General features: G+C 48.0%; 1 protein-coding gene and 1 pseudogene across 4 annotated transcripts in view; both read right to left on the reverse strand.

Moving 5' to 3' along the window:
- The window catches only part of ARMH1 (armadillo like helical domain containing 1), a 51,004-nt gene that overhangs the window by 18,700 nt on the left and 17,360 nt on the right, over positions 1 to 14,944 (reverse strand). For all 4 annotated transcript variants that reach the window (XM_045997799.1, XM_045997807.1, XM_045997818.1 and 1 more), the window contains exons 4-7: positions 10,645 to 10,713; positions 9,473 to 9,639; positions 8,065 to 8,261; positions 5,832 to 5,916 (exon numbers count right to left, since the gene is read on the reverse strand). In XM_045997799.1, coding sequence (XP_045853755.1) covers positions 5,832 to 5,916; positions 8,065 to 8,261; positions 9,473 to 9,639; positions 10,645 to 10,713 — 518 coding nt within the window. The remainder of the gene's footprint in view (positions 1 to 5,831; positions 5,917 to 8,064; positions 8,262 to 9,472; positions 9,640 to 10,644; positions 10,714 to 14,944) is intronic.
- On the reverse strand, positions 9,792 to 9,914 carry LOC123927735 (annotated as a pseudogene).

The following is a 14,944-nucleotide window of genomic DNA, read 5'->3' on the forward strand; positions in this document are numbered from 1 at the left end:
AGGTATTTCAAATTCTAATTCTAATATGATGACTGTCATATAAGCTTGGATATATACAAGATTCACTCATCTCCATTCATTCATTTGACAAATAGCTTAGAGGCTGCTTTTGCGGGTACTGTGTAGGCACCAGGGGTCCAGTAGTAGACAAAGATGATGAAGTCTCAGGTCTCGGGGGGCTGACTTTCTTACTGTAGAGCACAGACACTAGATAAGCAAATGAACGAATGAGGTAATTTCTGAAAGAGGTAAGTGCAGTGATGGAGCGTGTTGGAGAAAGCCTGCGGGGGGGCAGTGGAGGGGATTGGGGACACTTTAGAGAGAGTGGTCAGAGGCCTCTCTCTGAGGTGATGTCTGAGCTAAAGTTTGAGAAGTTTTCCATCAATCCAAGGTCTGGGGAAAGAGCCTTCCAGAAGCTTTGCTGGCCATGGCAGATGTGTAGAGTTTTGTGCAGGTGCAAGGGCAAGCTATTTTTTTTGAAATGATTGTTCTGGCTACAATGGCAGAGTGGCTTACAGGAGGCCAGGATGGAAGCGGAAGTTAGCAGAAAGGATGGGAGGTTAGCTGTGGGCGATCACGGTGGCGGTGGGGACAGAGAGATATAAGTAGGGACAGAGCGGAGAGGACTCAATAAGGGTGGGACAGGGTGGCGGGTGAGAGAAAGTAGATCATCTGGTACTAGTTCTACACTTTTTACTGGTGCAGTTGGGTTGGCGGTGGCACCTTTTACTGAAAACAGGAGATAGGGTAGGATTTGGGAAGAAAACGAAGAGTTCTGTTTTGCCTATAAATTTCAGATGTCTGGGGAGATTTGGGGGGAAAGATCAGGCCAGAGACACAGTCTGGTACCTGAATATTTAACATAGATGTGGTGTGTAAAGCTGGGAACTAGACAAAAATCATGTGGACAGAGGTGTGGGTAAAGAGATGAGAAGTAGGCTGACCCAACAGTCAGGTAGAGAAATAGGAGAAAGTGGCAAAGCGAGCCTAACAAACATGGCAGACCTGGCTTGAGGGAGGAAAACTGGAAGTTGTATCACAGAGCCCCAGAGAAGAAAATCAGTTGCCTTGGGCCAGTTGGGTCAAAAGCAGCTGAGAGATCAGGTAGGAAGAAAATGGAAAAATGAGTAGCTGGAGGGGAACTTGGGGTCAAGGAAGAGTATGAACCCTTAAACGCTATCATTTAATTTAATTGGGGGGGCATGTCTCTTAAATCTCTTTTAATCCATAGGTGAAAGCCCCCAAGGAGGGGCTCTTTTTTTTTTTTTTTTTTAAGATGGGAGATACAGAACATATTTGCATGTCACTGGAGATGATCTGTTTATGAGAGGGTTTTATGAATGTGCTTCAGAGAATAAGCAGAAGCAGGAGAGCAGGCCTGCGGTAGGAGCAGGGACACTCAGCTGAAATGGGAAAGAGGGCAGAGAACATGGGTCATAGGCCAGGCAGGTTGGCAGATTCGGAGTTGGGGAGGTGGAGTTCTCAATGAAAAAAGAGGTGAAGCTGTCACCTGGATCTGGCACCGCTGACCCCCACTGCAAGGGCAGGAGTCACTTTGCCTCCTAAGCCTCTCCACCCCCTTGTCATTGGACTGTCCCTGAGAATTCTACCTTCCCTGCAGCCTTCTGGGGGGGGGGGGGGGAGCGATGTCAACTACCCTCAACCTCCTTCCCCTCCTTCTTCCGAACTATTCCTTTTTCTTCTCAATACAAACAAACACAAGCAACCCTTCCGCCCCCAGCCCCAGTGTTTGGTATAGTACTTGGCACACTGCAGATGTTCAATCAATATTTGTTTTTTAAAAACAAACCAACCCTGCCCTGTTATGCTCTACCACCCACCCCTGGCTTCTCTTCCAGGACTGTTGAGCTCACCCTGGGGGAACTTTAGCTTGGTTTTGCAATTTGGTGTCCTCCAACTCAGAGAAATTCCTCTTTGATCCTCTTTGTCTGGTCGACACTGTTAGAACCACATCCGACACCTGTCAGGCCTTCCCTCCCTGCCTTGGGAGGATTTTCAGTGGGAGCTGACCGGGTGCTCTCTCCCTGAGCTTCCTTCCGCTCTGCCCAGCATGTGGAATAGCTCCCCCTAGTGGACAACTGCACATATACACGCTCTATTTCTCAGTTGCACCAAGACACTGGTGTCTTGAAGTCCCTGGTCAAAGAGGCTAATTCCTTCATTCACCAGACATCTCTTGAGCACCTGTTATGAGTCTGGTGTATCCGAAATGCTCTTGGAGCTCACAGTTTCACTGTTATCACAGGAGCAGACATCAAACCAAAAAGGCAGTGAGAAAGCGTCACGCTTCTCTGCCTCTTTCAGGGTTCGGGGTGTATGAGCAGAACTCCCTCCCTCTCTCCCTCAACAAATATGCAACAAGGACCTACCCTATGCCGGAGACTGGTCTGAGAACCTGCACTAAGGGGTGCCTGGGTGGCTCAGTCGTTAAGCATCTGCCTTCAGCTCAGGTCATGACCATAGGGTCCTGGGATCGTGCCGCATCGGGTTTCCTGCTCAGCGGGAAACCTGCTTCTCCCTCTCCCACTCCCCCTGCTTGTGTTCCCTCTCTCGCTGTATCTCTCTCTGTTAAATAAATAAATAAAATCTTAAAAAAAAAAAAGGAAAAAAGCGAATTGCCTGAAACTGTGCAGTGCATTCTGGAGAAGACTGCTCCATGGCTGGGGGGACACCAGAGGGGAGGTGCAGGGTGGTACAAAGGAAGGAGGGCTGATATCTGGGCAGGGCTGGAAGGCAGGTGAGGGACGGCCTTGGAGAAGAAAGGCATAAGCTAAGAAGTGATGATGAGTAGGAGTGTCATGTGAGCCCCGTGGAGGTGGTGGCAGGGAGGGAGGCTCAGTGCCACACAGCAGTCTTTTCAGCCTGTTTAATTATGTTTCCTAACCCGAGTCCACTGCCAGGTCACTGCTGTGCCCACCCTGCCCCTGAGCTCCAATGCAGTGACAACTCTCTGCTTCTGGGTCCAACCTTTACTCAGGTCCCTCCACTACCCTACCCTTCACTGCTGACCCCTCCCGGGCTAAGAGACACTTCTCCAGCTGGTAATTTTTTTTTTTTTAAGATTTACTTATTTATTTGACAGAGATCACAAGTAGGCAGAGAGGCAGGCAGAGAGGGGTGTGGGGGAAGCAGGCTCCCCGCTGAGCAGAGAGCCCGATGTGGGGCTCGATCCCAGGACCCTGGGATCATGACCTGAGCTGAAGGCAGAGGTTTTAACCCACTGAGCCACCCAGGTGCCCCCAGCTGGTAATATTTTAACACAGCATTACTTCTTACCATACAAGGTCCACTTTCCCAAACACACCTGCAGGGGTCCAAAAACTGCAGGGTCTGCTAAAACAGACCGACATTCAATTTCAACACTGCCTCTGAAAAACAATTGATATTTGAAGTCCCCCTCTGGACCTTGGCTGGTCTTCCCCAGGATCTCACATGCACACCTGAATCCTGGTACCTGCCTGCTCCTCCTGCCCCTCCCAGCCTTCCTGGATCTGGGGCTCTACCGGCCTTCTATTTTGGACACAGAAATCCTGATATTTACTAATGTCCACACCTTTCTGCTTCATGGACCTCTGTGTCTCGGCCTCCTCAGCCCTGCCCATTCCCCTGTCCTTAGGCCGCCTCATTCTCCACACCAACAAACTTCCCAATCCTGTCCATTCCCTCTACCCAGGGTCTCTGTATTTGGCTAGATGGGGACATTCTTACTTTGTTGTCTGACCAACATGCAAGGTCTTCCAACCGGCTTCTAGGATTGAGTATCCCTGTGGTTCTGACCTGGTGTGGACACTGCCACCCAGGTAACCTCCTGGCATTCAAGGTGCTCCTTGGTCTGGTCCTGGCCTACTTTTCTAGGTCTTCCTGGGCTGAGACATCTACCAAACTTCCACTAAATGATCTACCTGTCACTCCTCTGATATGTCTTGCACTTCTGTATGTCTGGGCCTTCAGTTTATACCATTCCACTTTCCAGAATGCCCTCCTCTGCTCCTTTCCACTTTCCCAACTCCTTCCCGTTCTCTAAGGTTAGCTCAGACACTATCTTCTCAGCAAACCCTTCTTTGCTCTCTCCTGTTGAAAACAGAATCTTCTCTGAACCACTATAGGAACAGGGAAGAAAACAACATCCTGTAAACACCTGCCATGGACTCATGTTAAAAGCATATGCTTAGGGGCGCCTGGGTGACTCAGTGGGTTAAGCCTCTGCCTTCAGCTCAGGTCATGATCTCAGGGTCCTGGGATCGAGCCCTGCATCAGGCTCCCCACTCAGCAGGGAGTCTTCTTCCCCCTCTCTCTCTCTTCCTGCCTCTCTGCCTACTTGGGATCTCTCTCTCTGTCAAATAAATAAATATAATCTTGAAAAAAAAAAAAGCATACGCTTTGGAGGCACCTGGATGGCACGGTCAGTTAAGCATCTAGTTGGTTTTGGCTGAGGTCCTGATCTCAGGGCCATGATCTCAGGGTCATGAGATCGAGCCCCATGTGGGGCTCCATGCTCAGCATGGAGTCCACTTAAGACTCTTTCTCCCTCTCCCTCTGCCCCTCCCCCCACCATGAGCGTGCATGCTTTCCCTCTCTCTCAAATACATAAATAAAAAAAATTTTTTTTAAAGTCTCACATTAGGGCAACCCTCTTGGGTCCCCTCCCTTTTTGGGAGCTTTGTAGTATTGCTCAATAAACTTTGCTTTGCTGCTCACAATAAATAAATGAATAAATAAATAAATTTTTTAAAAATTAAAAAAGGATCCCTTAAAAAAAAAACAACCTATGCTTTGGAGTCAGATCTGGTTTGACTCTGGTTAGCTGCATAACCTTGGGAAGCATACTTAATATCTCTGTTCTTTGATGCTTTAGCTTCAAAAACAAAAATACTCACCTCCACTGTTCATTCCTGTGAGCATTTGAATACCTAATACATGCCAGGCTCTGTAGTCTTGTTGTTCTTTTGAGAATTAAATGAAATGATGCACAGAAAGTAGCTGGCACAGAAGAGAACTTAAGAGTATTAATACTACTGCTGTCCAGTTTAGTTTCTTTTTTTAAAGATTTTATTTATTTGTCAGAGAGAGAGTACACAAGCAGGGAGAATAGCAGGCAGAGGGAGAGGGAGAAGCAGGTTCCCTGCTGAGTGGAGAGCCCAATGTGGGGCTCAGTCCCAGGACTCTGGGATCATAACCTGAGCCAAAGTGAGATCCTCAACCGACTGAGGCACCTTGGCATCCCTCCAGTTTAGTTTCTCAGAAGAAGAGTCTTCTGGGTGATTTCTGGTTAGTGGGGAAGTACCACATAAGACACGGAACCAGAGGGCGCCTGGGTGGCTCAGTCGGTTAAACATCTTGCCTTTGGCTCAGGTCATGATCCCAGCCAGGGGCCTGGGACGGGGTCCAGAGTCAGGCTCCCAGCTCAGCAGAGTCTGCTTTTCTCTCTGCACCCACCCCCCTTACTCCTGTGCTGTCTCTTTCTCTCTCTCTCTCACAAAACTGAAAATAAATAAAATCTTTTTTTTTTTAAATAAATAAAGTCTTAAAAAAAAACACAAAAGACTGGGAACCAGCCAGCACTGGACCCCAGTGGATCATAGCAAATGTTAAATTACCACATGGCTGATGTGAAGGTACAGAAAGTGACTGTCGTTTTCTAAATAACTTTCCGATCAGACGGAACCAGCATCTACCATCTGCCAAGGCTCTCCGGGATACCCAGCGAAGTGCTTTGTGACCAAGAGAAAACTGCTCAGAGCTAGTCTGTCTAGTTCTCATGATCAGCTTCTGTACCATGTGAGTAGGAAGAGACCCAGTGGCCCCCCTACCTTCATACTGGACTTCCAGGTGCATCGTGCGCAGCACCTTCAGGACGCACTCCACGATGCTGGGGTGGGTGGTTCCAATGATTGACTGACGAGACAGACAACAGCACAAGGGGGTTACTTAAGATCTAGTACACCTGGAAGAAATGAAGAGCAGGCTGGCCAATGGCTGGGCAGCCTGGCCGAATGGGGAGAGGGAGGGTAATGGTGAGTCAGTTGGGCGGAGGTGGCCACCTGCTAGAGGAGCAGGCACAAGCCGGCTCCCTTGCTGGGGGGGGAGGGTGGATATCAGGGAGAATTGAACTCCTCCAGGATCCTAAATCTTCTCTCCCTCAGGACCTCACCTGATTGGGGAACCCCTCTTTTCTACCTCTTCAGGCTCTGTGTGTGCATCGTTCCTGTCCATTGGCGTGAAACATCCTCAAGTCCACCTACTTTGCACACAATAGTCCTTCGGCTTCATCTTCTCTTGTTATTGCCCTTTTCCTCTCTCCACTCTTAAGCCTCCCAGGAGCCCAGGGGAAGCCACTTCAGCCTCTGTGCCTCCTTTGACAGGCTGCTGCAATTTAACCTCCTGCCATGGGACCAACATTCACCTAGACTTTTCACATGGGGACCATCTTTCTGTTCTACCTACACTTAGCCTCTCTATGGTATTTGACCCAGCTGGTCATGGTGTCCTTGTCGAAACTCTTTTCCCTTCCCTTTCACAGCCCTGGGTTTTTTTCTGTTTCCTTTTAACGGCTTCCATTGCTCTTTACCAAAGAGGCAGAGTGGCCTATGGAAAGACTAAGAACTCTGCAGTTAGGAAGAGTTGGATTTAAATGCCTGCTTAGTACATACCTCTTCCTCCATGTGTGGCCTTGAGTAAGTCACCGAATGACCCTCAAGGTTCAGTTACCCCATCTTTAAAATGTCTGCCTCCATCAGATCATGGAAGTAAGCCACTGGCACAGTGCCTGGGAGGTAGGAGGCACTTAATAAATGGAAACCAGAAATAACAGTGACAATCCGCTGTTTTGTTGGCCCATCTTGCTCAGCTGTCTCGTAAATGCTGGCGATTCTCCTCTTACTTGGTTCATTTTACCTGGCTGACCTCACTCACTTCTGTCATTTCAGTGATCCTGTCTCTGCTCAGGAAACCCAACTGCTGTCCTCCTCTTGGGTCTCTTTTCAGACTTTTATTTTCTACTGTGTGGTGGGGTGTCTACCAGATGTCGTTAACAGTAATCCTTAACTGAGCTAGCACTCAGAATTACTTGGGGAGCTTAAAAAGAAAAAGCATCACCAAAGGCCTCCTGAATTACCAAAGGTCATTACCAAAGGTCAGAATCTATGGAAGGGAGGCCCGGGATTTTTTTGTTTTGTTTTGTTTTTTACACAAATGATCTATTAATATCTTCTGCAGCCCGCTGGGCCTGCTCCTTGGATGGCGCTGGGGAGCCACCAAGGCTCATGGAGTGGAAACCTAACTCCTCCCAAGTCTGATGGGTTCTTCTTGCTCTCCCTTGGTGGTGTACAGCTCAGAAGGCTGCCAAGCCCCAAGCGGGCTGTCAGGTTTGATGGCTTTTCTTTTGTTGCCCCTTGTCCCAGGCGCTCTGCCTCAGAAATGTCTGTCTGACCCAGTTGCCTCTGTTCCCACTGCCAGAGGGCAGGCCTCACCATCCCTCCACCCTCCTGTCTCCCCACCTCCACCCAGCATGGAGCTGTTTTGAGAGCTTCTGCTAATGGATCCTAAGACCCCTCTTGGAGCCTCTTGTCCCTCCTGACTAGCACGGTATTTTCATGTGGCCACCATGTCCCAAATCAGATCCCACTCACATTCCAGGGCACTGAGAGGAAGCCAGGGAGAGAGAGAAGGAGCTTTCCCAAGCCCTGGCTATCTGGCCTCCCTCTCCTGTGCTGTCTGCAAAAGCACTGTGATTCCTTCCCTACCAAATTGACTCCTGTAAGCTTTTCTACAGTCTTTTCATCATCCTTGTTGCTTGTCTCCACCACTTTTAAGCCTGCCAATATCTTTCTGATCCTTAAGTAAACAGGACAAATCACTTTGCTGGGAGACATGAACTCTTTGCCCCGCCTTGGCCTTCTGGAAGTGACGCTGATTGAGTAGCAGACACGCCGCAGGAGGCTGAGCTCTGTTTCTCATGCCTTTGCGAAGGGCAACGGTGGCGGCAGGTAATTTTAAGGCTAGTGTGTTGCATCAGAACCATGGGCGCGTGCAGCCTGGGCTCACCTGCGCAGTTCTGAGAGTCTGCAGGGACAGCTGCTGAGCTTTAGGTGACGCACAGGGCAGCAAAGCTATCAGACCTTTGTATACTTGATTCTGGTACTTGGGATTTCCGTGGACCAAAGAATCCAACAGAACCTGCACTTCTTCCTGGGTCTCTTCAGATTTCGACTTTGCTAAGAATTCTGCTATGGATCGCACGCCTGAGCACAGAAGAGAGGAAAGGCTCAGTTAGAAGGGGATAAGGAACACAATCCTCGCTCAAGGTGACCTAATATGGGCGGGGGACGATGGAGATGGGTGAACCAGGCCCGTTCAAGCGAAGCAGAATCAAGGCTCGGTTCTCGTGTTGCCTCACTGTCTTGTTTGCTTCGTGGTTCCGTGACCAGAGGATGTGGTTCAACACAGGCATGTCAGCGTGTCAAGATCTGTTCTAAAGTTTAAAATGGCTCTGCAGGGGCACCTGCATGGCTCAGTGGGTTAAACCTCTGCCTTCGGCTCAGGTGATGATCTCAGGGTCCTGGGATTGAGACCCACATTGGGCTCTCTGCTCTGCGGGGAGCCTGTTTCCCCCTCCCCCTCTGCCTACCTCTCTGCCTACTTATGATCTCTATCAAATAAATAAATAAAATCTTAAAAAAATGGCTCTGCAAAAGGCACAATTAAACATGGGTTTTGGGATTGCTGTGTGATCATAACACATGTGCAGTGGTCAGCGGGGTTTACAAAATGTTCTGACAAATGCTGCCTTGTTTAATCCCAGGTTAACCTATACCAAGAGGGAGATGTTAGTCCCCATTTTATGGATTTATACACTGAGGCCCAGAGAGGCCATGGGGAGACAGAGGAGAACCACGATGAAAAGTCCTTTTGAAAAAGGGGTGTGTGGGGGGATGGTATCTTCTCCATCCCCCTCGATCAGAGCACTTAATGGAACATAGAGAATTTACAGGGTTATTTCCCTTTCTCACCACACTGTAAGCTCTTTGAGGACAAGGATTGTATTTTATTCATCTTTGTATTCCCAGCACTATATGCATACATGTGTGTGTGCGCGCGTGTGTGCCCATATTCAATGATTTTATTTCCATCTTATTTCTAGAGTTATTCATAACTCACTTAATTTCACAAAGGATTTTAGGCAATGGCTTAATAAATCTTTGTTGAATGGATGCATGAAAGAAGATATATTTAAAATGGAGAAGTATTTCCAAAACTACCATGGAAAGATTGGAGCAAATGATAAATCAAGAAAATCATAAATCTGACTCTCGTGGTGGTGACATGGACAGGAGCTAATTGACTCCACTGTACAAAGTACTTCCGTGCAACCTTTTCTGAGAGTGGTGCGGGGTGCCACTGCCATTTCACCCCTAGGATGGCATCACCACCCCCATCATAACACAGTACCCACCATAGCTTTCACAGATGAGCTCCTTGTACTTCCTGCCACAGTTTGCAATAACCTGAAGTAGCTTGATGGATTCCTTCTTGTCCTCCTCCTTGATCGTCTCCAGCCCAAGTATTTCCAAGAGTGTTAGGACGCCTCCAACTTCAAGAAATTCTATAAGGTACCGATTACTGTTCAGGGGAATACAAGAGGAGAAATAAGATACTTGTCATGTTCCTTGGCACTCACCTTTCTAAGGGATCTCAAGGTCCTTCCTTCACAGACTTTGTCCTCCTATCCAGGAAGTGTTCATGGGCAAAGTGACACAATAATTTGGAAGTTCTTCCTTCTAGTGGCAAGTGCAAAAGTTAAATATGTTGGATGTTTCTTGTATTTGGTTTTCAATTAGCAATAATCGCGCCTCGGATAAACCTCATTGGCTACGATACTGCCACTGCACAAAGCTTTGTGTTTGGTTTTCCAGAATCTGTTCCTCTTCTTCTTGAAATAACATCTCAACTATCCCTTGGGGAATCACCCCTCTGCCACTCACACGGGCTGTGTGGTTTTGTCGGGGTGAGCAGGTTACATGCCATGCCATCATTCTGGTGGCAGTAATTGGTTGGGACCAGCCATGTGACCTCAGTCCGATGAAGCTCAACACCTGGGGCTTTCTTGGGAACCCCTGGCAAAGATATGCTCTCTTTTGAATGTGGCTGAGCAGGAAGGACACATGTCTGGAGCTTCTGAGGGCCATAGCACATGGAGGCCTATGAACACAGAAGGGAACAGAGCTGAGAAATGGAGACAGAGAGGGAGAGACCAAGTACTGATGACGTTTTTTGAGGCCCTGGGTCTAGCCAAGCTTAAAAATATGGATTTCTGGGGTGCCTGGGTGGCTCAGTGGGTTAAAGCCTCTGCCTTTGGCTCAGGTCATGATCTCAGGGTCCTCGGATCGAGCCCCGCATCAGGCTGTCTGCTCAGCAGGGAGCCTGCTTCCTCCTTTCTCTCTCTGCCTGCCTCTCTGACTACTTGTGATCTCTGTCTTTCAAATAAATAAATAAAATCTTAAAAAAAAATATGGATTTCTACTCATGTTGGTAGAAGATGGTGGTCCCATGTAGTGTGAATGCCAAGGGCACCATGAACCCCATATGCAACTGAGACCCCAGAGTCTCCCTAGAAGTAGAACTCACCTGCTCACAGCTGACAAGAAGATGCCAATAGACTGTAGAAGCTTATCTAAACAGGAGCCAGTCATATAGCTGTATGACAAGTTAAAGAGTGAATCTCAGGGTGGTTTTCCACACCTTAACCAGATTCTACGTCGATTCCTGGTACCATTGATGGCCCAGGATGACCAACAGTTGAATTGTGCCCTTTATCTGAGAGGGGCCACTAGGTTGAAGGGGAAGTGGCAATGAACATGCAGTGGGGGGTACAGGGGTGGGTGGTGCTAGCAGGCTTGTTCCCGGTTCCCCAGGAAGCTTTTCTGGGGTTGGTCAGCCACCTTGGGTCTGACAGGCCCGATCCAGAACAAGGAGGCTCTGATGAATAAAAGGTGCGTGGAGAAAGCCTAGCCAATTTTCCAAGCCTCTCTACGCCATGACCATTGCACCCTTGGGTCTCAGTACAGTTCATTACTTTATGCCTCATTTTTAGACTTCTCTAAAAATAATCGGCTTCATCATTAATTCTCAATTTTGTACTTGCTCAAAGCTTTACACTGGAGGTCACTATCTTTATGAAGGATTGCATGCCTTCCTAATAAGAACAACGGGAGATGGTGGAAAAATTAAACTCTGATTTAAAACAACCTCCGTATTTAGTGTTATTTTTTTAATGTGAGCCTTGCAAAAAGCTTCATTGTAATAAAGCACCCAGAGCACGCATCAGCTCGGATACAAGGTATGAAATCAACCCACAACAGAAAAGGAACCAGTCAACAATTACTAGGCTCATAACACATCACAGGCTCTTAGAACACTTAAGAAATTAGCTGAAATTATTGCAGCTCATGGAGGATGACTGAGAGCTTCCAAGACTGATAAAAGGCTAATGTAATGGGTTGGAGGTAATGGTGCTTTGTTGGGGGGGAGGGCGCGTGAGGCAAATTATCTCTGCTGCACCCTGGTTCCCAGGATGCCAATAGAAGTGGAGACAGATTGGCTCATTAGGAAAGGCTCTTTACTGCAAAAACAGTGTTTGCTCTGGAGCCAGGCTCCCCTGCCTGTTGCCGCGACAGCTGGAGGCCAGGTTATCAGACCACAGGGCAGTCTCTGTATTCCTACCTTGTCCTCTACCCAGCTCCCCACGAGACCCCGCTCCTGCCTCCCTGCCTTCTCCCTCTTTTCATCAGTCACCAGCCAGGCTCACCAACTTTGTCACCGCTTCTTCCTCTGTCCCACGCTAGTCTGGCTTTCACAATCACTCATTACACATGTTTCTGGTCCATTGTTTCCAGCAATTAGTTCCAGAAGTTTGCCACAGTATCAGCAGGCGCTAACTAGTACTAAGCATTTAGCGCGTGCCTGGCACTGGGACGCTCTGTTTGCGTTGTCTCATTTAAACCTCACCACACCCTGGGGTGCCTGCTAGTCCTATGTCCGTCTACTTCCTGAGGAAACCATTTCAGACGGGGGAATGACCTGTCCAGGTATCAAAGCTAACGGACAGACTGGGATTTGAAACTAGCAGTCTAGGTCAGAGTCTGAGTTCTTCCTGTCAGGTCTTCCTGCAGGTAGACAGACGGAGGGTGTGGGGCTATTTATGCAGATTATCTCCCAGGGTGGTGTTGGAGGTGGAACTGTGGGTCTGCTCTGTCCCCGGGGAGGGAGGTGGTGAAGGAGAGTGGATGGTATATGGGCTTTGGGCCAGACAGACCCATTTTAGACCTTATCTTTGCCATTCACTAGGAAATGACTCAACCTTTCAAAGCTCATCTCTCTCTCTCTTTTTAAAAGACTTTATTTATTTCTTTGGCAGAGAGAGAGAAGAGAGGGAACACAAGCAGGGGGAGTGGGAGACAGATAAGCAGGCTTCCTGCCGGCCGGATGCAGGGCTCGATCCCAGAACCCTGGGATCATGACCTGAGCTGAAGGCAGATGCCTAATGACTGAGCCACTCAGGTGCCCCAAAGCTCATCTCTCTTATTTCTAAAATGGGATAATGCCAAGCACCTATTAGGCTTGGCGTTAGGCTCAAATGAGATGATATTTGTACATCACATAGCTCAGTGCCTAGAGCATAAAAAGACTCAATAAATGCTAACTAATACTTTTGTCATTATAATAAATAAATCCTTATTTTACTGGTCTCTTCTGGAAGTTCGAGGCTAAAAAAGGGGTCTGAGGCTAATGTGAGATTAGCTGGTAGTCAATTTTACAAGACATAATGATGTTACATTGCTTTGTCTTCCTTCCGGATCCACCATAACTAGAAGGCTGAGGAGGAGGCATGGGGTCACTCACGTAACACATGACATCACTTCAGCTGGTCTTTTCTCTGTTTATGACAAGGTCACAAAAGTTAGGAAACTAGGCATGGTGTCAGGTGTAGGCAGTGAACATACAGCTGTCTCCTGGAAGCACGGTTCTTTCATTCATTCAATAAGCATGCCGTAGTGTCTCGTAAACGCTGGGCGTTCTGACTGGCACTTGGGAGATGGGGAAGGGTGCTACAGTGCCAAGGGTAGTAAGGGGAATGACTGAGTAAGAAGAGGACACTACCACTTCAGGGGTGGGGGGGAAAGATCCTGCCACAGAGACTGAGAACCGGCCAAAGGAGAAGGTGGGGACAAGCGTAGGAAGGGGCAGTGGTCAAGCAGGACTGGGCCTAGGGGGAGGTGAATGAGGCACGTGCTTCAGTTGTGACGCTTTGAGGGGCTTCAAACCACTCAGTGATCAAATAATGATCCATAGCACAATTTAAAAAAAAATCAACATTAATACCAAAAAAAAAATCCATGATGAATAAAATATTAAAGTTCTGACTGAAGATGGGATTTGACCCTGTACTTGTACAACCCTGCCTCACTCACCTCTTCCTGAGGTCACATGGAAAATGCTGCCAAGTAAGATGAGGAGGGCAGAGGGTGGTCTAGATTTGGTGACCAAGAGGTTGCTGATAACCTTGGGGAGGTTAGTGTCACAGGTTGTGAGGTGGAAGCCAAATTGTGGGTGCTCATGTTTCTCAAGGTGTCATCTTTGGACCATGAGAGACCTGGACAGGTCATTCACTGGTTTGAGACCTGAACAGGTCATTCACCTGTCTGAGATTGTCTCCTCAGGAAGTAGATGGACATAAGGATCAGGGTCCCCCATCAAAATGTGTATTAGAAACAAAGAGGCCAGGGAGCCTCCCTCAATCCACTACATCAGAACAGCGGGCTGAGGGTGGGGAGGCAGACTGGTGATCTGCAACTTAAACCTCTTTCATGCACACTAATGTCTGAGGACATTGGGTAAACCTAGAGACATTATCAGCGGTATTCCCCTTGGCCTGTTCTGGGCCTGAGTCTGATTAGAAATTTTACTGATGACTTAACTGTGAGAAAAAGAGAGCTGTGGTTACTGAAGCCTTTAGTTCTGCCCAGCTGCAGGCTCTGGTTCACTCCTTTCTTTACCAAACAAACATGTAGTACATACCACTTATGTGTTAGCCATGATCCTGGGAATTAGGAATGTAGAGATGAAGAGAACAGAGGAGATTCCTGCCCTCACAGAACCTATACTCCAATGGGGAAGAGAGATTTTTAAAAAAGACTTATTTATTTATTTGAGAGAGATTGAGAGAGAGAGAGAGAGAGAAAGGTGAGGGAGGAGGCAGAGGGAGAGAAAAATTTTAAGTAGACTGTGCTGAGCGTGGAGCCAGACGTGGGACTCCATCTCCCAAACCTGAGATCATGACCTGAGACTAAACCAAAACTCAGGTGCTTAACCAACTGCACCACCCAGGTGCCCGAGATATTTTTTAAAAGAGCTATTTATTGGGGCGCCTGGGTGGCTCAGTGGGTTAAGCCGCTGCCTTCGGCTCAGGTCATGATCTCAGGGTCCTGGGATCGAGTCCCGCATCGGGCTCTCTGCTCGGCAGGGAGCCTGCTTCCCTCTCTCTCTCTCTGCCTGCCTCTCTGCCTACTTGTGATCTCTCTCTCTCTCGCTGTCAAATAAATAAATAAAATCTTTAAAAAAAAAGAGCTATTTATTTATTTGAGAGAGAGCACATGCATGCACAAGAGCACACAGGGGTGGGGGAAGGGGCAGAGGGAGAGAGAAAATCCTAAGCAGATTCCCACTGAGTGTGTGGAACCTGACACAGCGCTCAATTTTAGAACCCTGAGATCATGATCTGAGTTGAAATTAAGAGTTGGACACTTAATCGACTGAGCTACCCATGTGCCCCAATATTAAAGCAGGTACAAACAACACAATGTTATAGTGATTAAGACAGAGGGGCTTCCATGACGATATGTAACAGGGGAACCAAGGTTAGTTTAGG

This window comes from Meles meles, chromosome 1 (assembly GCF_922984935.1).
Source record: "Meles meles chromosome 1, mMelMel3.1 paternal haplotype, whole genome shotgun sequence".
Lineage (NCBI taxonomy): Eukaryota > Metazoa > Chordata > Mammalia > Carnivora > Mustelidae > Meles > Meles meles.